The sequence below is a fragment of the Podarcis muralis genome, chromosome 15, assembly GCF_964188315.1.
Source record: "Podarcis muralis chromosome 15, rPodMur119.hap1.1, whole genome shotgun sequence".
NCBI classification, from domain to species: domain Eukaryota; kingdom Metazoa; phylum Chordata; class Lepidosauria; order Squamata; family Lacertidae; genus Podarcis; species Podarcis muralis.
Window position 1 is genome coordinate 2446554 of NC_135669.1, and position 21989 is coordinate 2468542.

Here is a 21989-nt window from a genome sequence, read left to right on the forward strand (position 1 = left end):
TTCCTGCAGTCCAGGGGGGGCAGACTTCCTTATTTTTTGCCCTCCCGTTTTCAGCCAAATTTTCAATTTTTAAAGGTTCCTAATTTTTTCCCTTCTTACTCATGGGAATCCAGTCCAGATTTTCTTTTCAGGAAGGAATCGGCGCTCTCCGCTAATGGCGACGCGGCTTCACTCCGCAGGCTGGGTAGCGACTCTCAGCACCGCGCTCACTCCCGATGCCGCTCCGGAGCCTTTAAAAAGGCTCTTTCACAGTACCGGGGGGCGCAAAGGTGCCCACCGAGTCTCCTTGCTCTCAGGCTTCCGCGCCTGAGATTTTAAGGGTCCCCCGCTCGCCGTAGCGGGTAAGACCCGAACTTGCGGAGCAGTCCTTCTCCGGAGCTCGGAGGTAGGACCGCCATTAAGCGCTGGCACCGACCGGAAGTCTGGATGTGAGCAATATCAACACGGTGTCACTTCAGAAGGTGGGGCAGATTTGTTGCAGCAGGGTTTAGCAGCCTGGTCTTGTACATCCAAGAACAATTCGCAAAGAAGAAATATATTTTAGGAATTTTGTTGTGTTTAAATATTATTATTTTAATCATTTTTCAAGTCATTTTCACATTTTCCTCTTATTATTATTATTAGGACTTTTTTCAGCCGTAACGCACCAGGACAGAGTTCCGGCACCTCTCAGGTGGGCCCGGAAGTGAGGGGAGAGACCTGGCTAGCTTCAGCAAAGCCCCAGTGCACCTCTGGCTCATGAGGAGGCTCTTCCTGGAGCCTGCGTTCCTCAGCTACCAGCACAGCTTTCAAGATCGGCCACTGGTAGCAGAGGGACACAGGAGCAGCGGCTGTTTCACCTGCGAGATACCGCCAGGTGAAACCCCATTGCGCTCTGCCCCTCATACCACAGAGGGAGGAGAAGCTGCACCAGCTGGTTCCTCGCTTGGCTTCTTTGAATTGCTCCCTTCCCCCAGCTGAGCTGCACGAAGAACCCCCAAGATCCCTCCCGCTTGCATGCAAATGACCCCCCCTCTCCGATTCTGGAATCCCCCTCCAAAGGTGACTTGCCTTGCACCCACTGATAAGTTTTCAGTGCCAGGTGTTTAGTGTATTGTTTAGGGTTTGTTTAGTTCTTAATTGGCCCACATGTTTAGTGTATAATTTTAATGCTGCTCCTCTTGAGTTTTAGATTTTGAATATTATTACCTGTTGTTGCTTTTATTGCTTGCTGATTGCTTTTATGGTTTTATGACTGCCTTTTGTTTTTAACAGTATTTCAACAATTCTGTGTTTTCTTCCTGATCTTAAATGCAGTACCACTGTATAGAGGTTTTGGTGGTATGCACATTTCTTGACACTTGATCAATTTACTAGTTAAGAGGCGGGAGATAAATTAATTAAACATCCCATCAGTGGTTGACAACCCTAGCAAAGTGAACAAATGAAGGCATGTGAGGACAGGTGGAGCAGGGAACACATTCCTGGCTAAGGAACTAACTAAGTGAAGCTGTAAAGAGGCTGGGCTCCAGGGCAACTCCATCATGCCTTTCTTTTCCTCTCCCTGCCTAGGAAACAGCAACCCTGAGCTGACGGCTGCCTCTTCGAGGGAAGCATCTGCATGTGACAGGCACTGCTGACGTTTCAGAACTCCAGATCTGGGATGCTTCAGTCCCTGAACGTGAGCCTTGGTTATTATGCTTTAACTCATAGCGATACTGTTATCAGTCACATTAGTATTATTTTTACCATCGCTGTGCCTGTCTTTAAATAACAGGAAATGTTTTTGAACAGATTGGTCTGGCGTGTGGATTGGAGATCCCAGGGGAGCCGTTGATGTCTCTTGTAAATAAAGGCAGGGATTTAATCCATTGCTGGCTGAGGCACTGGGATTTTTGGTCAGGCATTTGTCTAGGGGCCAAAAGAAGGCATTGGCTTCTCTCATTCCCATGGATGTCATAATGTGAGGCTCAGAGCCCTGGGCGGATGAGTAGATCACATGCACAAAGCAGAGGAATAGCTAAATTGGCAGTGCTGTTTCCATCCCTTGTTTTCAGGAGAGAGAAACACCGAGTGGAGTGGAGCAGACCGTAGCTCAGTGCTAGAGCAGCAGCTTTGCATGCAGCATGAGTTCAGCTCCTGGCATCTCCAGCTACAAGAACCAGGTAGCAGCTGATGGGAAAGGCCTTCTCTTGAGGGGCCACCTGTCTTGCATGCTTTTTGCAGGGGGGGTTGGACTAGATGGCCCTTGGGGTCCCTTCCAACTATACAATTCCATGATTTTATGCTGTCAGTTAGGGGGCACGGTACTGGGCTAGACAGATGGAACAATCTGATACAGGCAGTTTCCTCTGCTCCTGTGGGTTGTATCCCATGTGCAGTCAAGCCTTGGCTCCTGAACGCCTCCGTTTTGGCTCCCAAATGCCGAAAACCTGGAAGTAAATGTTCTGGTTTTCAAATTTTTCGAGACCCAAACGTCCGATGTGGCTTCCACTTGAGCACAGGAAACTCCTACACCCAATCAGAAGCTGTGCCTTGGTTGTTGAACATTTTGGAAGTCGAAGGGGCTTCTGGAATGGATTACGTTCAACAACCGAGGTTTGACTGTATTGCTAAGTAGCTTGTTCTATTAGTGCAAGGATTTATGCTTGTGCAGTGGAACTCTCCACCCCCCACCCCCCGTCTGCATGCCCCCTAGATCTGTGCTTGAGCAGGATTGGAGAGGACACAGAGAGGAGGGGGTGAGGGAACGTTGTTTTGCGTGAGTGTAAATGCTTAGGCTAGCAGAACAAGTGCATCCCACCCCATATCCCAGTAACCAGAGGCAGCCTCAGGTAAGCAACTCTGCAAAATGTGCCCTACTTTGCAGAGGACAGTCTTCTCTTTGAAGGGCTGTTGGAAGACGCTTCTTGGTTCCAAGGGATACGAGGAGTGTCTGCTTCAACAATACTCTTAAGAACGGGGCGGGAATGGGTTGCCCAGCAGCAGTCGGCTCCTGGCTGAGCAGCCATAAGGGTTGCCTGGTCCAGTCTTCACCACAATTATTTCAAAAAATTATCTATGCATAAATCAGTTTATGCAAACATCTGCCTGTGTGTTTTCCCTTTTTCCAACAACTAATTTCAAAATTTGACTCCCTCTTCCAAGGGCTTCTAATCTGGTGCCCGTGAGTGAAGTGGCACATGCAAAGGCATTCACTTGTGCTCCTGGAAAGGTGTCTCAGACTCTGAGCTCTTTCTTTTGACAAAGTGTCTATCCCTTCTAGAAAGAAAGTTACGTGGCAAAATGTGCAACCAGTTCTGATAGCCACAGAGGCAGAGCCCAGGCCTTGTTCTATGGGGACTGGTAGGGAGGTGGGATGAGGTGAGGGAAATCCCACCCACCAACTAGGACCTTCCACAGAATCTTTTCCCTTAGGCTCTCCTGACCCAGGTAGAGACCTCCTCAGCCCACCGGCTCCTGCCCTGAGGTTATCCGCCAGCCACTCTTATTCTGAGCTGAAAGGGTTTACCTGGCGGTGACATGTTGCCTCAGTATTACTGTGATTGTATACACCAAGTCGTAATGCCTAAAGAACGTTCTCTTTTCCCAATCCGTGCAGAGTGCGACATACACGGAGCATCGTCTTCATGTCCCAGGAAACTATTCATCATCTCCTTCCCCACAAGGAAGGCCTCGTTTTACCTCTCCGCCATCTCACTCCAGAGCTGGAGCACCTGAGGAAACACTGGGCCTCAGTCTGGATGACTTCATCCCATCACGCCTCCAGAAAAACTCCTCTTTCATCAGCAGCAGGAGCCCAGTATCTCCTCAGGCCACATCTACTCCACAGATGGTGAGGGCTCCCTCGAAGCACAGAGTGAGTGACTGTTGTTCATTTATAAGATTTCTTAGCTGCTCTTCACCACAGGATCCCAGAACAGGTGACTACAATATCATCATACAGTTACACAAAACAAGTAAAACAATCATATGGTTATAAAAACAAGGAAAATCCTTCCAAACAAAAGCAGAACGGTATCAATTCGACAAAAAAGCCAGGTCCCACAAAACAACATGACCTTAACTGTCAATGGCCAGGGTAAAGAGATGCGTTTTCAGCAGAATCAGTGCAGCAAAGATGCTAGAGGCAGTCACAGAACTTCATTGTGTGAATAAAATTAACATGCACATTTTTTTGTTTTGTAATTAGGAACCCCAGTTTGGGCAGAGCAGGGGATGGGAAGATGGGTACGTGGAATCTAACCCTTAGTCTAACCAGTATTTCACAAACTTGGGTTTCCAGCTGTTTTGGGGCTACAACTTCCATCATCCCTAGCTTAGCAAAACCAGTGGCCAGGGATGATGGGAACTGTAGTCCAAAAGCAGCTGGAGACCCAAGTTTGGGAAACACGGGTCTAAACCTTAGAGGCTTAGACCTACCATAGTTCCAATGAAAACAACACACCCCTCCCACAAACGGAGGCACAACTATTTGCATGCTGGTGGAAGATCCCATAAAATTATGCAAGTTAATTTCATTCACGCAGTCAACATCCTATCTGGTTAGGTCCTAAACCATCCCAGCTGCCCATTTTCTCTTAGCACCTGGCCTGCAGCTTCCAGTGACTGTTTGCCAAGTCAAAAGAAAAGATGGGGGGAAAGTTGCATGTAATTTTGTATAGCAGGTAGCTTGGCCTTCACACTCTAATATTTGATAAAGCAACATGTGTAGCAGGGAACTTATAAGCCTAGACAGAAAGGCCAAAGGGCACATCTGCCTGTATTCACATCATAAAGATAAATAGAAGCAGGTGTTTCTCAAAGGATATAAGGAGGAAATCCTTGGAAATAATTAAGCAATTAACCCTGCAGGTTTAATTCTCTGGATGTGCTAACTGTGGGGAACCTGCGACCCTTTAAATGCCACTGAACTATGACTTTCCTGGTTCAGGACCCAGGGCCATGCTGGCTGGAACTCAGGGGAGCAGTTTCTGAAGGGCCTCAAGTTCCAGGCAAATGTTCTGCGTGTTTCTCCTCCCCAGGGTCTTGCACTTCTTTTTTGTGCTGCCTGACAGGTTACTTCATCAGGGACAAACTTTCCCAACCTTGGGCCTCCAGCTGTTTTTGGACTACAACTCCCATCATCCCTAGCTAGCAAGACCAGTGGTCAGGGATGATGGGAATTGTAGTTCAAAAACAGCTGGAGGCCCAAGGTTGGGAAACACTGAACTAGACGATAATGAGAAAGGGTGACTGCACTTCATGCTTCTTAAAAAAAGGGGGGGGGACGGGACAGACAGCATTACTGGAGGGAGTCCAATAAGGATTTGCACTTTCCTCTCTGCTTCCCCCAGGAAAGCTGCCATTAGTACAGTGGTACCTCGAGTTACAGATGCTTCAGGTTACAGATGCTTCAGGTTACAGACGCTTCAGGTTACAGACTCTGCTAACCCAGAAATAGTACCTCGGGTTAAGAACTTTGCTTCAGGATGAGAACAGAAATCGCGCACCAGTGGCACGGCGGCAGCAGGAGGCCCCATTAGCTAAAGTGGTGCTTCAGGTTAAGAACAGTTTCAGGTTAAGAACGGACCTCCAGAACGAATTAAGTTCTTAATCTGAGGTACCACTGTTAGATAGTATGTGTTGTTGTTTAGTTGTTTAGTCGTGTCCGACTCTTCGTGACCCCATGGACCAGAGCACACCAGGCACCCCTGTTTTCCATAGACAAAAACAACAGATAGTATGTAAGACTGTTTAATTAATTTAAGCAGTGCCTCTGGAAAAACTGGTTCAGGTAAAGTGGTTGTATATTTGTTTTTAAACTGAATTGTTTTAAAAGACTCACAGCGAGTGATTTCTTTATAAAATAAGGAATAGGAAAGAGTACTTTAGTTTTACAAGGCTTTAGTAAAGGGGTTGTGTTCTCAAGTCTCTCTGTGGCTCCTGGACAGCTGACTGCTCATCATTTCTTTTCCATATCGGAGCTGCAGGCTGCAAAGTTGTTTTAAGTCTGTGTGCCCTAGACTAGGTTCCTGAAAAGGAAGAGGTTGACTAATTATGGCTGATTGTATTAATGAATTGGTTTTCATCATGGGCTGGTGTAGGTTTCATTAGTACATTGATCCTTGGTCCACTGGGAGCAGGAATTAAGCATTGCTGGTTTTGCTTGCATGAGGCTGTCCGGGTAACCATTTTGTTGACCAAGGTAGACTTTTTATTTATTTTTTTATAAATATTTTTTATTGAGTTTCTTTTCTTAGGTTCATAAACACAAGATAACAATAAGAAAGTGCAAGAAACAAATACAAAAAAAGTAATAAAAAACAAAAAAGTAAAGGTTATTTCTGTTCAACTTTCAATAGTTTTTTCAGTATTCCAGGTGGACTTCCCCACATCCTCCAGACCCTGCGTTCTTTGCAATAAAAGTTTCAGCAATTTGTTACCTTGTTTCTTAACTTACTGTATCTTTCAGTTATTATGTTTCCGAATTCACAATCTCATATCCCAATCTTTGTACATTTAAAATTAACATAATAAAGTTGATTCATGTTACCACCTCTCTTTTCTTGTCTTAATTTTCAGTTTACCTAATCAAGTTGCTAAAGCAAAAATTTCCTAATCGTGCATATTTCTTAACATTCATACAACTTAAAATGTTTTTGCAAATAGTCCTTAAATTTTTTCCAGTCCTCTTCCATTGTTTCCTCTCCCAGATCTCGGATTCTGCCAGTCATTTCAGCTAGTTGCATATAGTCCATCAACTGCGTCTGCCACTCCTCCAGCGTGGGTAGATCTTGAGTCTTCCAGTGCTTTGCAAGAAGAATTCTTGCTGCTGTGACAGCGTACATAAACAAAGTTCTGTCCTTCTTTGACACCCTCTGGTCCACCATGCCCAATAGGAAGGCCTCTGGTTTCTTAGGGAAGGTATACCTAAATACCTTTTTTAACTCATTGTGAATCATTTCCCAGTAGGCTTTCACTCTTGGGCAGGTCCACCAAAGGTGAAAGAATGTCCCTTCTGCCTCCTTACATTTCCAACATTTATTATCAGACAGATGGTATATCTTAGCTAGCTTGACTGGGGTCATGTACCACCGGTATATCATTTTCATAATGTTTTCTTTCAAGGCATTACATGCCGTAAACTTCATACCGGTGTTCCATAACCTTTCCCAGTCTTCAAACATAATGTTGTGTCCAATATCCTGTGCCCATTTTATCATGGCAGATTTAACTGTCTCATCCTGTGTATTCCACTTAAGCAGCAAATTATACATTTTCGATAATATCTTAGTTTTTGGTTCTAACAATTCTGTCTCTAATTTCGATTTTTCCACTTGGAAACCAACTTTTTTATCTATTTTAAACACCTCTTGGATTTGAGCATAGTGTAACCAGTCCCGCACCTTATCTTTTAACTTGTCTTGGCTCTGCAGCCTCCAATTGTCTCCAGTTTTTTCAATTATTTCCCAATATTTTGGCCAGTAGGCCTCCATATTGGGTCTTTTTCTAGCCTTGGCCTCTACCGGTGATAGCCACCTCGGGGTCTTGCTCTCCAGTAAGTCTTTATATTTTAACCAGACTGCAAAAATTGCTCTTCTGACAATATGGTTTTTAAAGAGTTTATGAGCTTTAACCTTGTCGTACCACAAATATGCATGCCAACCAAAAGCATTATCAAACTCTTCCAGATCCAGGACATCAGTGTTCTCCAGCAAAAACCAATCCTTCAACCAGCAGAAGGCTGCAGATTCATAGTACAACCTCATGTCCGGCAGGGCAAACCCCCCTCTTTCTTTCGAATCAGTTAGTATTTTAAACTTTATTCGGGGCTTTTTGCCCTGCCAGACAAACTTAGATATATCCCTCTGCCACTTTCCAAAACATTCCACTCTGTCCACGATCTGTAGGGCCTGAAACAGAAATAGCATTTTCGGCAATACATTCATCTTTATAGCTGCAATTCTACCCAACAAGGAAAGTTTCAATCTTGACCAAATTTCCAAATCCTTCTTAATTTCCGACCAACATTTTTCGTAATTGTCCTTGAATAAATTCAATTTTTTGGCAGTCAAATGAACCCCTAGGTATTTCACTTTTTTAACAACACTTAGTTCTGTTTCTTTCTGGAACCCATCTGTTTCTGTGTGTGTCAAATTTTTAGCCAAAACCTTGGTCTTTTGCTTGTTTAACTTAAATCCCGCCACCCGACCAAATTCATGAATCAGTTCTAGAACTCTTTTTGTACTAGATACTGGCTCCTGTAATGTTAAAACCAAGTCATCTGCAAATGCTTTCAATTTATATTGTTTCACTCCGACCTGTATACCTTGCACCAGCCGGTCCTCCCTAATCATGTTCAGAAGGACCTCCAGTACTGAAATAAATAAATGAGGGGATAGTGGGCACCCCTGTCATGTCCCTTTTTCAATTTTGAACTCCTCTGTCACCACATTGTTCACTATCAATTTGGCTTTTTGCTCTGAATAAATTGCTTCTATACCATTTTCAAACCCCCGTCCCACTCCCATCCCTTCCAAGTTCTTCTTCATAAACATCCAAGAAATGTTGTCAAAGGCCTTCTCCGCATCAATGAAAATTAACACTGCTCTCGTGTTGATATTTGTTTGTAAAAGTTCCAAAATATCGATAATGTTCCTAGTGTTATCAAACAAGTGCCTACCAGGGAGAAAGCCGGCCTGATCTTTGTGAATTACTTCATTCAAAACTTTTTTAAGTCTACTTGCCAGAATATCCGCAAAAAATTTGTAATCCACATTTAGGAGTGAGATGGGACGGTAGTTCTTAAGTTGAGTCTTTTCAGTTTCCACTTTTGGAATCAATGTGATGAAGGCTTCTTTCCATGACTCCGGTGCCTTCTTCCCCTCCATAATCTGGTTACATACCTCCATCAGAGGTTGTGTCAAGTAGTCTTTCAAAGTCTTATAGTATTTGGAGGTAAGTCCATCAGGGCCTGGAGACTTACCTAGTTGCATGTTCTGAATGGCACCTTCAATTTCCTGTTGCGTTATTTTACAGTTCAGGATTGTTCTCTTCTCCTGAGTTACTTTTGGTAGTCCATTGGTTTTTAAAAATCGGTCTATCTCAAACTCTTTCTGAGGCCCCTGTGCATAAAGTTCTTTAAAGTATCTCTGGAAACACTTTCTAATTTCTTCCGGTTTCTGAACAATTCTCCCTTCAATCTCTAGATTTGTAACTGTATTCAGTTTTTGTCTCTTTTTCAACTGCCATGCCAGCAGCTTTCCACATTTATTTGCTGATTCAAACGATTTTTGCTTCATTTGTTTAATTTTCCATTCAACCTCTTGATTTATCAATTTCGAATATTGTGCTTGATGGAATTTAATTTCTCTCAGCACCTCCTTCGATTTTGGATTAATTCTCATTTTTTTCTCTCCTTCTCTTATCTTCTCCAGTATCTTCTCCTTTTTTCCATTCCAGAGTTTTTTCTTGATCGTATTTTGTTGTATCAGAAACCCTCTCATAACTGCTTTACTTGCGTCCCAGATGGTTCTTTTTTCTACCGTAGTATTCAAATTTATTTCAAAATAATCTATTAAGGTTTTTGGGGCCTTCTTCACCACCTCCTGATCTCTTAGTAAGGTGTCATTCATTTTCCATCTGAAGGAACCGGTTGGAGTAAGTCTCAATTCCACTTTCAAGGCGTTATGGTCGGAGCAGGTTTTTGGGCAGATTTCCACTTTTCTAGTCTTAGGTGCCAGCCCTCTAGTTGTCCAGATTTGGTCGATCCTTGTCCATGACAGGTGGGCCTCAGAAAAGAAAGTTCCTTCTTTACCTAAGGGGTTCTTTGTCCTCCATATGTCAATCAAGTCCATATTGTCAGTAAGTTCAAAAAAAGTTTTTGGCAGTCTGCCATCTTTTGACAAATTTTGGTTTTGTGACTTATCCATATTTGTAGATACCACCCCATTCATGTCTCCCATCATAATGATGTTGGAATAATCCAAATAGTCCAGCATAATCTCATGCAGCTTCTTAAAAAATTCCGATTTCCCGTCGTTGGGTGCATATATTCCTAATATCAGGAATTTTTCTCCCTGTGTCTGAATTTCGATCGCCAAGATTCTTCCTTGTTCATCTTTAAATAAAAATTTCGGTGAAAGGCTCTCCTTTGCGTAGATTACCACTCCTCTTTTCTTGACTCTGTCAGATGAAATAAATTCCTGGCCCAATCTTTTGTTAATTAGTACTTTCCTGTGGAGCCTAGTCACATGGGTTTCTTGCAAACAAATAATGTCCAAATGTTCTTTTTTCAAGATGTGAAATATTTTCCTTCTTTTTTCCGGGGAATTTCCACCATTTATATTCCAACTTAATAGCTGCGGAGACATCCTGTACTAATTTGTTGGTCTTATTGTGGGGTCTCCTTCTTTTCTTCTGCTCCTGAGGGTATGGGCGATGGTCCAGCTCCAGATGTTAGGCCCGGTATCGGCCAAGCTGCTGCAGCTCCTTTTTGGAGGTCTTCTCCGTGTTCGTGTAGGAACTTTTGCTGGTCTTCTGTCGATTTGATTTTGACCTTCTTTTCTTTATAGGTAAAAGATAGTCCTTGTGGAAATTCCCACCTATAAGGAATTCCGTTTTGTCTCAACAGTTTTGCCAGTTCTGTGTAGGCCGCTCTAAGGTCCAATAGTTGCTTCGGTATATCTTTGTAAATCTCGGCCCTTTTACCCTGTATTTCAAGTGAATTTTTAAAGTGAAGGCCTAATATCTTGTCTCTCTCCTCTCTTGTTCTCAAAATTATCAAACAGTCCCTGGATCTGTCCTTCCTTACCAGTCTTCCCAGTCTGAATGCCGATACAATTTTGAAGTCTGTATCCTCTTTTAAACCCCAGGACTTGGAGAATTCTGTTGTCAGATAACCACTCAAATCTCCTTGTTCCAGTTCTGGAATCGCTCTAAGTCTGAGGTTGTTCTCACGGTTTTTCAATTCCACCATTGACAGGTAGGCTTGTTGTTCACCAATCTGTTTACGCAGAGGCTTGACTTCTCCCTTGATCTCCTCGACCTCCTTTATCGCTTGCTCAGCTTTTTGAGTGGCTTCCCCAGCTAGTTGACGATTTTCAGCTGTTGCTCCTTGTAGGTTTCCAATTGCTTGTGTATGCTGGGAAACCTGCTCCGTCAGTTTCTGAATCGAGGATGTAGCTTGGTCTATTTTTAAAGATTGATTGTCCACCTTTTGGTTCAAAGTTGACAGTTGTTCCAAAATTTGTTTCAAAACTGCTTTGGATCCTCCTGCTGCCATATCTTCCTCTGCAAACTTTTCAGCTTCCGCCTTTTGTGGTACCAGTACGGCTGGGACCAAGGTAGACTTTTTAAACTCGGCAGCCTAAATGAGCTTTCACCAACTGGAGGTCCTCCAGATGTTTTGGACTACAACTCCCATTGGCAGATTTACTATCTCCACATTCATCCTAAGTTAACAGTCCCAGAAAACTGTTCTGTGCCCCCAGATTCACAACCAGAGAACAGTCCTTTCTCAGGTAGTTACTGTGGCTTTGTTTCACTTCTTTCAAGCCCTGGTCTGCCTTTCTTCCTCGAAAAAGTCCCCATCCTCAAAGTGGCTTACACATTTTAATGCAAAACACAGTAAGAACAATCAAAAGAATTCACCATGCCTCTAGTTTATTAGGTGCCCAATTTCTCAGTGAAACTGGGTATAAGTCAAAATAGTTTATTATTCCAGACAGTAACAACTTCAGTTACAACAAAAAATCAGACAACATACATATAGACGGAGATAAAAGAAATTCAAGGGCAAATATCAATATTAATTCTACCCTTTCTTTTGCAGCTAAAGCCAATTTGCAGTTGGGTTAATCATTACTTTTAGATTTATTTTCTAACAATTTTATTCTAGACATTCAGATACAACAATCTTTTGGAGGCAGTTTGTTTCTGAATGCCAGTTGCTGAATCCTGAGGAGGGGAGAGGACAGTTTTGCAAAGAGGGAGAAAAACTTATCTCTTTCATTTGCATTTTTGGAACAAAAAGTCTCAAAAGATAGCGGGATAGATGTCCCACTCTCTGAAGATTACAAGAACAAATTTATCTTATCAATACATGGAACTCCTGAACCTTCCAAGGGTGATATTTATGAAGAATGTGAGAAGTCTCATTTCGATTGGAATCCTTTTCTGGTGCTTTTAAAACTGAGGTGAAACTAATGGGCTTGTGCTGTTGCTTGCAGATTCCTGTGATTCGTAACTGTGGTTCAAACACCTTGAATTTTGAGTTCCACGACACAGCCCCCCGCACTGTGCACAATGGGATCTCTCAGCCGTGGAAAACAACCTCAGGTAACTCTAGCCAAATATGGAGGAACTAGTGGTTTCTTCTTGGCAAGAGAATGGACACCTGGTGGCCTTTTGCCTTCTTCGCTTCCTGTGCTGCCCATTCGCTTGGGCCTTTGTGTTTGATTGAAACTCAGCCCAGCTTCCCACTCTCTGCTTTCACAGTGCTCCTGGGGGGGAGTCTGTGGGCCATACATCTTTTTCTAAGGACTGGGCAGGGGGGAGATCGACTTGCAGGTGTAGGATATCAATCCGGAAGAGTAAATTAATGTAAGATGGCTTTATCTAGAGATAATGGATCATATTCAACTCAGAGTAAGCCCACTGAAATTAATGGACCTAAGTTAGCCTTGTCTGTTAATTTCTATGGGTCTACTTTGAGTAGGACTAGCATTAGCTACAGCCCAATGAATGGATCTAATTGAAGGGGAATTGAATTGATTCAGAGCAGGATTTTTTGATAAATACCGTAAATTGGAAGTAATTGAATTGAAGGGGAATTTATTTGGAGTGATCTGGGCTGGGGTGCTATGAATAATTAATTTGACCTGATCTTTTAGATGGATAATTAATTGACATGCCTTCTGTGACATTTAAATTCTAAATGTATATCCATATGTCTCCATGTATAAATATGTGTCTATACATATGCAAAGCTTATGAAATTTTGTGACTATGGCCACATGCCCTGAATCCTTCTTAAGTGTCTAGCAATGCCCCTACTGTGCTCCCATCAGTGGAGGAGCTGACATCTCATGGGACTTTGGTCAGGTAACCTTTGGCTGTAGAATTATGTCGCGGAGGAGGAAGCACCAGCTTGTATGTTCAACAGCATGTCTAAACTCCCCTTTTAGACCAGTTGGCTGGGGCAAAATTCCCATCTGGTGGGAGCAGAAACAGAATTAGGGCTGGTTTTTACTGGGAAACACATGGAGTCAGCCAGCCTTGTAAATTAGTCCCCCCAACAGTCACTAGCCTGCAAAAACGTTTATTCATCTGCTTTTTATTCATGAGAGAGGCTGGCAAGTAAAACATTTGATATACTAGAAACAAGGGTTTCTTTTCTCATCCACCAATGCACTTTCTATGCGGAGCTTTTAACTCCTGTGCATCCAGCATAGGAACACGGGGGGGGGGGGGCGCTGAGTGCTCCCTACCTCTTCTGGCCGTCTGCAGACTTGCCTGGGTCAAATTCTAGGTGCCTGGGGCAACCAGGCAAGTGACAACAAGGCTGGTGTTATGTCCAGGATAATTGTATCTTCCAGCCATCTGACTCATCTGACTACTAGATTCATAAGAACTTAAGGACTGATTTATTGCGTCTTACCAAGGTCCATCATATCTAGCATTTTGTTTCCATGAGCAGCTAGCCAGATTCCTCTGCTTGGAAACCCACAAGCCGGCTCTGCTGGTGATGGCCACCCTGTGTTTATCACCAACACATCCTCGTTGGAGGTATATTGCTGCCTTGAAATGTTTGGCTATTGTGGTTAATATGGCATGAGCCCAGTAAACCGCTGTGTTTGCTTTATGTTGGTCTGGCTGACCTTACCTCCTGCAGAGCTGGCTCACTATACATTGCCCATATCTGTTTGCAGCAAATAATTGGTATCCCACCTGGCCTGCTAAAGAAATTAGACCACTGACATCACAAACAGCACCTGCTCCCCACCCAGCTGGTTCACCTGCTCGCCCAGCTGTCAATGGCACTGCACAACCAGGCTGGTCCGCCACCTGGACAAAAGATGGCCGGAGGAAGGAAAAACGCTGGGTGAAGTATGATGGCATTGGACCAGTGGATGAGTCTGGGATGCCCATTGCCTCACGATCGGTGAGTCTGTAGATGAAGCAGATGTAAATAGGATGCAAAAATCCAAGCTCTCTTCAGCATCCCCTCTCCTCTGCTATGTACTTTAAGTACTTAAGTCTGTAGCCAAGCTGATTTGAGCTCATGGTCTCTTGAGGCTTCTTTTGGAAAACTGGGCTGGTTCTGCAATTAAGTGAGAACCTCTTAAGAATGGTTATCTGAATGCTGTATCAAAGGGAACAATGTGGGAGGTTGGCCTGAAGTCGAGAGTGTTCCCAGTGGCCTCCATGAGCTTGTTTGCAACAAAAGCAACAACAAATCTCCCCCGTTGCCAAAAAATATGAAAAGAAAGCACATTGGCCCAGCTCAGATGGCGTGTGTGGTTTAGTACAAAGCATAGTTTGCAAACTGACTTAGGAATGTGTTCTCCTTCTTCCATTTTCTACCCTTCTCCACTGGAGCTCTAGCCTGCTCTTTCCTTGTCAGCCTAACCATGGATGAAGCTTGGTGTCTGCACTGATGCTGCTAACCATGGCTAACATGAACTAATATTCCCATCATAGCTTGGATTTGAGCGCATATGCAGATACGCAACATGAAATCATAGATAAAGGCCAACAAGGAAAAAGAAGGGAATCTGCACCACAGGGAGGGGGAGGAGGAAGTGGGAGGCATTGCAGTATAGAGCTGAACTGAAATTTCTCAGAATAAAACTTTATTTTTCTCATCCTCCTGAAAAAAGATCACTTTGCAGAATATTCTCCAAATATTTTCCACTATTTTTGTGGTTAGCACCATTCTCCCATCCTATCCCCAATGCCCTAGAATGACGCTAGCTGTGAGATATTGTGGAGGAGGTTGCAAAATGATGGCTAGGCTGACAACTGAGATACTTAGGAAAAGAAGAAGAAACTGTGCTCCCTTCACTGCTTATAGTGAGTCTTCACAGCTTCAAAACGGTCGGAGAATGTATCTTCTCCCTAGACAAATTTGGGGAAATGATCCCCATAGATTCCTGCCCATAGTTCCTTCCTGCCCAGCACTTCAACCCTGTCTTACACCCCCACCCACCCCTTCAATTCTCTTTTGCAGCTGTTAGTGAGTTTGCATATCTGGTTTCTGTTGCAGAGTGTGGATAGTCCTCGGGACTGGTATCGGAGCATGTTCCAGCAGATCCACAGCAAGCTTCCTGGTACAGTTTGTCAGGCATCACATTAATCTAGTCCCTAAAATTGTATCAATGATCCTTGAGAAACTATCGTCAGCATGTGATCTATCCAATGAGACATGCTCTCTACAGGTATTGAGCATCCCCTAGTGGTTCAAATCTCATTTTCTAGGCTGCCAATAGCTCCTTGTTGTAGTGAAATAGTGCAACTCTGGCCAGTAAGAAGTCTTATCCTGAACACAGCTGGTGGCTTTCAGCAAGCTCAACCTCAGGCTTCAAACTATGGGCTCCAGGAGAAAATGTTCCTCTCTCTTGTGGGAGGTGGGACTTTTGGTTTGTTTTTATTCTTCTTTTTATTATGTATTTTGTGTTTTTTATATCGTAATTTTATGTTGTGAACCACCCTAAGATCTGTGGATGGAGGTCGGTATATAATAATAATAATAATAATAATAATAGGTAACAGCTGCATTTTATATATTAAAATGGAGGGACTGGTAAAGGCTAGGGCTGGGTGAATCTGACAATTTTGGCTTCTCTCAGCTTCTCATTTTTTCAATTTTAAATTCAGTTCTTCACATTTCCACATTAGATTACATTTTTTAAAGTCCTCATTAAAATTCATGAGCATTTTCATCCAAATTTCAACTAATACACAAATTTTTGTATGCAATTTTGTTTCACTCACACATTTTTTGCAAAGCAATTTTCTCCAATACAGTGCATTTTTGTATGTTATTTTCCCAAATATATGCATTTCTACAAAACACATTATCCAGTGTATGCATTTCAGTGCTCATTGGATTGTTGTTGTTGTTGTTGTTTAGTCGTTTAGTCGTGTCCGACTCTTCGTGACCCCCTGGACCAGAGCACGCCAGGCACCTCTGTCCTCCACTACCTTCCGCAGTTTGGTCAAACTCATGCTGGTAACCTCGAAAACACTATCCAACCATCTCGTCCTCTGTCGCCCCCTTCTCCTTGTGCCCTCCATCTCAGCTTCACGATCTGTCCTTCCAGTGAGCACTCAGGTCTGATTTCCTTAAGAATGGATGCATTTGATCTTCTTGCCGTCCATGGGACTCTCAAGAGTCTTCTCCAGCACCATAATTCAAAAGCATCAATTCTTCGGCGATCAGCCTTCTTGATGGTCCAGCTCTCACTTCCATACATCACTACTGGGAAGACCATGGCTTTAACTATACGGACCTTTGTTGGCAAGGTGACATCTCTACTTCTCAAGATGCTGTCTAGGCCTGTCATTGCTTTTCTCCCAAGAAGCAGGCGTCTTTTAATTTCGTGGCTGCTGTCACCATCTGCAGTGATCATGGAGCCCAAGAAAGTAAAATCTCTCACTGCCTCCATTTCTTCCCCTTCTATTTGCCAGGAGGTGATGGGACCAGTTGCCATGATCTCCGTTTTTTTGATGTTGAGCTTCAGACCATATTTTGCGCTCTCCTCTTTTACCCTCATTAAAAGGTTCTTTAATTCCTCCTCACTTTCTGCCATCAAGGTTGTGTCATCTGCATATCTGAGGTTGTTGATATTTCTTCCGGCAATCTTAATTCCAGCTTGGGATTCATCCAGCCCAGCCTTTCGCTCATTGGATTAATGCACTGCAAAATTCAGAGAAACATCAATGTCAAAGGATGGCTATGTTTCAGTTCTTGTGTTGTTTTGGAATGTGCGGAGTCGATTGCTTCACCTTCAATTGCAAACGGAACCAAATGTCTTCCATCCCTAGTTACCCCTCGCTTCCTTGTCCCAGGTGCAGCCTGAAACCTGAATGGCACCTACCAAATTCTAATCCTATTAAGTCTGCAATCTCCTCTTTCACTCAATTCTAAGAGTGTGAATAAATGCACACTTTGTGTCTCTAACATCAAGCCAGCTTCTGACTACCAGTTTTGAAGAACTGTAAAGCTTCTCACTATTCTGTCACAATTTGGTTGGTCCTAGTGAAGATATGGCTCAACTGTGGATTATTGCAGTTTTTCTTACGGAGGAATGTGTCTTCCTTTTTGTAGAGATAATGTTGTGCGACCCTACAGGGTTCTTGAGAGCCAGGCTAAAGGGTACTAAACAGTCATAGGGATTTCCCACCACCCCAGGTATATTAATGCTGTGTGAGCAGAGGCCATCGGTTGGTCAGTTTCTTTGCCCATGATCCAAGTCAATGGCCTTTGCCAAGTGGTGGAGGAGGAGGCACAGCGCAGACCGCCCACATTTCCCTTTGAACCGCTCTGTGTTCACTGGCCTGTAAATGGCTCCCCAGGGTCCAAAGTCCTTTGCCACATGCCATGCACTTGACGAGCAGTCTTTCCTTCCTCCACTTCCTGTTAGGTGTTCAACACGCTCCATTCTGAGCAGAGACCTCACTTGGGTGCCCTTTGGCCTCTCGGTGTGTACGGGGCTGGAATCAGCACCTGCTATCCTTGAGCAGGTGCCTGGACCCCTCCCCTCCCCTTATTTTTATTTCTTTCTTGGCCTGGCCTTCTGAGCAGCACAAAACAGATGGACCCAGCAACGCTTTTGTTTTGCCACACTGCCCCTAATCTAGAGCTGTGGGGCATGGTGGGAAATCACAAGAAGGGATGGGGAGAAATTTGGTTTGGTTTGCCTTTGAATGAAAGCCAACTAACTCACACCAGGTAAATGATACATGAACCGCAATGCAGGTTTCCTTCAAAATTTGTACTTTTCAGCAGTTCTCCCACCAAATAATGTATAGAAAAATGCATATATTAGGGGAAAGCACTAAAATGCTAGCAAATTTTCATGAGGACTTTTAAAATAAAAATCCACAAAGTGATGCAGAAATGTGGAGAATTGAACTTAAGGTTGGGAAAATGAGAAATGGAGAGAAACTGAGACTGGCAGGTTTGTCCATCCCTAGCCAAGAGAATGGCATTGCCAGCACAGCTAGGTGATCATGGCAGGGAAAGAGGCTCGCTAGAGACCCTTAGGCCAGCTCAAACCTGGAACTGGTTCTATCTAAAAATCTCCCTTTCCTTTCAGAATCAGAACTGGACTGGGACTTCTCCTACAACTCTAGAGGTAGGAATTGGTTTCTGCTTCTGATTGTGCAACTTAGATGTCATGTTTGGCAATGGCCAAGTAATTTTACACTGACAGATGATTCCCAAATAGTGTCAGGAACAACCATAGGCTTGTGTGGGAGTCTGTGTTTGGGGGGGGGGGGGACCCAAACGCAGAAGGCTGTGTGTGTGTGTGTGTGTGTGTGTGTGTGTGTGTGTGTGTGAAGTTATTGGTCAGGAAGTGGTACAAAGGAAAAACAGAAAGCTGTGGGTGTATCTTGGGGCCATTCTCATGGTCATTCCATATCAAGTGATCCAACTTTTTTACCTCATGTCATCCAATTTTCTTAATATTTTGTATACTTGTTGAATGATCAAAACTAAGTTTAAATCTAAAATCACCTTATCCCATTTTTGAGTTATGAGGGTTTGAAATTTAAAAAATATATATGATAATTTTGGCCTTGCCAGACTATACAAAAACCTTTAAGGCTCATCCCAGGATTGAGATATGTCAAAACTAAAAACACCAATCTCTTCAGAATTTCATGGGCTTTAATATGATATGTCACATGATGGCCACACTTAAAATTTTAAATTTAAGTTACAAAATTTATAATTTTAAAAAGTGTTAAAAACATTAACGATAAAAAGATTCCAAACAATGTATTGGTTATTTAATATTTCTAAGAGCAATCTGCAAATTTTCATCTTGGGATCTCAATGGGATCATATTAAAAAAATATTTTGTACTTACATGTCTCCTTTATTGGAGACATTTACCTAATTGGAGACGTTTACCTAATTAGGGTAAACGAGTCTTCATAATATCAGTTGCTACAGGCATTTCTTTAAAAAGTTATTCAGTTAAAAGGTGTCTTAAAAGCTAGTCAGGCTTTTCTTTTTAAAATGTGTGCCAAAGCAGACTGATAGCTTGCTGTCTTCTAGATAATATGGACTCCAGTTCCCAGCAGCCAGAGCCAGCAGAGCCAATAGTCAGGAATGATAGGAGCTGGTGGCCGCTTGCCCAGAGAGTGTGGGGCGCATGGGGTTTCTGAGAAGAAGCCTAACAGGAGAATCACAGCTGTCCCTTGAAGAAGCCTGTCTGCTCCAGGGAGCTCTCATTTTGTCCTTCTCAGATCACAGGCTTCCGGGGCTCATGCAGAAAAGCCAACCAGCGGCCCTGGCATCAAGCAGCCCTGGCTTCAGGCATCGGCAGAATGGCTTAGACTGGTAAGTGCAGCCCTGAGGGAGAGGCCTGCGTGCGGAACCTGTATTCCGTCAACTGGGGGCGAGGAACTTCAGAGGCCAAATGAGCCCCCCAGGCCTCTCTGCTTGGGCAGTGTGACCCCTTGGAAGATTCCCCAGAAGGGAATATAGCTCTTGGACTGGAAAAGATTCCTCACCCTTGAAGTAAAGGACCACATCCTCCCGCACACACAGCAGGCTGCTGGATTAGAGACAGGTTGCTCTTGTCACACAGCCCTAAACTAATAACTTGCAGAGGCCTTTTGAAATTAAGGCAGAGGCTACAGGTTGCCCAGCATTGCCTTAGGGTAGACCCTTGGTTTCCAGCCCATGTGCTGTGGCCCCTGGGGGGGGCGTGAGGAACATTCAGGAGAGCCCAGAGGGCCGTCCTGTCATGAACTTGCAGCCCATATTTTCCTGCATTCATTCTCTCTCTCTCTCTCTCTCTCTCTCTCTCTCTCTCTCTCTCTCACACACACACACACACACACACACACACACACACACACATATATTCAGGGGAACCAGCAGCTTTAACTTCCCTAAATAAAACAACGGCAATGGGAATACTTTTGCATGACTGTTTATCTTCTTAAAATCCCCCCCCCCGCAAACAAAAATCCTCCCCGGCTTCAGTAACCTCCACCTTAGACCCATCAAGGGAGACAAAGGGATGCATCTTCCTAGGATTAATCTACAATACAGGCTTAAAACAAGTTGTAATTCTATGCGTATTTTCTCAGAAGCAAGTCCCACTTCTCCCTAGAAGCTGTGCATATGTTAGCAGCCCTAACATCCATTCGCTTTCTCAGGGGACCTGGGTGTTATAGTTCCCTGGGGGGAGAGCTAAGGATCCTCTTTCTCAGCTGTCTCACTATAGTTCCCAGGAGGTTGGGGCATAAACTGTGACCGTCCAACTATTATAAAACAGGGAATATGTGCATGTATGCTGAGAGCATTAAAAATGAAAGTAAGTTGCTTACACAGCCACCTGGTTTTTTGGTGGGTTGGGAGGCAGTGTGCTGTGGATGTGGCCAATGAGGGAAGGGGAAGATTTGTAAACTTAAGGGGCAAGCTGTGCCTCCTGCAGTTGCATTTTGTAACTTGGGGATAGTTAGCCTCACTGTGACTTAGGAAGTAGGAGTGCCATACTAGACATTATGTGAAATAAACAATAGCCGTCACAGGGTGTGTGAGAGCAGGAAGGAAGACTACAGCCTGATTTAAAAGCACACATGTAAGCTGCTATTGATGCCAATTGCAACTACTCTCTCAGGTCAAACTGCAGATCTGGGCAGGAGGTTTTTTTTGTCAGGACCACAGTGTGGGAGGAACTGGTTGACTCCCCACCTCTGGGTGCTGTGGTCTCAATCCTGATTGGTGGGCAGTGGCTGCTCTTAAAACAAACAGGTGAAATGGCAAGCACACATTTTGCTTCTTTAGTTTCTGAAAGGTTCTGTAAAGGATAACACACCCATCTGAATCTATGTGTGTTCCAGTGCCCAGCTGTGCACTGGGGGGAGCTGTGGAGCACACCAGCAGAAAGTGGATTTTGGAATTCTGCTTGGCAGAACAATTGGCTGCTAGACCAAGTGGTGTAGATGGGTCCTTGATATCTTGACTTGATGACTTATCACTTGAGCACCAGCAGCTGAATGCAGGAGCTTCCTCCACTCAGACCGTTGGTTCTGAGATGAGGTCAGGTGGTCAGAGGTGTAGCTGCTGCGGGAAAAGTTTTGTCACCCCCCTCCCCATCGACGGCTTGGGGTAGGCTTGGGGTTGCCAGGGGTTATGGGCACCCTGGGACTTCCTTTGGGCTCTGCTATATATTTAGTCAGCCTCGATCATGGCGCCTCCAGGCACTTTGCTCCCTGGCACGCAAGGGATCCCTCAGGACTCCTTTCTGCACTGTCCTGTTTCCCTGCCACCAAAAGCACGTGTGGCCGCGGAGCTCTCACCGCCTCCTGCCGGGCTTGGTTAACGCGGCTCTGTCCGTGCCTCCTTGCTCTCCTTCTGCGAGGTGCGTGAGAGGAGGGTGGTGGAGCCAGCCTTAGCGGCCCGATGGAGGCTAAATCGGGAGGTGGACAGCAGCTAACTTCAGGAAGTGGCAGCAGCAGCGGGCATCACTGGGCTGCAGGTCGGAGAGGCTTATCTTTGGCGCTTGGCTCCTGGGCAGGCCTCTTCTCGAGTGCAAGGAAGGCCAGCGTGGCGCCTGCCCAACCTCCCGCTTGCCCGCCTGTTTGCAACGGCGAGGGCTGCCTCCAGGCCCCGGTGCTCGGTCGGGCCACAGGTCCAGCGCTCCCGTTCCCAGTGTGGTTGAGGCCGCTGGGGGGCTCTGGGTTGCCTTTTCGGTCCTTGCGCTGGGCACCCCTGGCTCCCCTCTGGTCGCGGCGGTTGTGGCAGGTGGTTTTACGGCTCAGGGATCGGCTAGGCAGTG

At 44.5% G+C, this 21989-nt stretch overlaps 1 protein-coding gene across 4 annotated transcripts in view; it reads left to right on the plus strand.

Moving 5' to 3' along the window:
• Positions 1-21989, plus strand: part of SORBS3 (sorbin and SH3 domain containing 3) — an 80287-nt gene that overhangs the window by 33277 nt on the left and 25021 nt on the right. For 2 of the 4 annotated variants that reach the window (XM_077919392.1, XM_077919393.1), the window contains exons 2-9: positions 1552-1660; positions 2037-2144; positions 3581-3838; positions 12192-12300; positions 13893-14125; positions 15230-15293; positions 18285-18323; positions 19444-19537. In XM_077919392.1, coding sequence (XP_077775518.1) covers positions 2106-2144; positions 3581-3838; positions 12192-12300; positions 13893-14125; positions 15230-15293; positions 18285-18323; positions 19444-19537 — 836 coding nt within the window. In that variant the 5' untranslated portion in view covers positions 1552-1660; positions 2037-2105. The remainder of the gene's footprint in view (positions 1-1551; positions 1661-2036; positions 2145-3580; positions 3839-12191; positions 12301-13892; positions 14126-15229; positions 15294-18284; positions 18324-19443; positions 19538-21989) is intronic. The other 2 variants (XM_077919395.1, XM_077919394.1) reach the window with 2 other exon arrangements.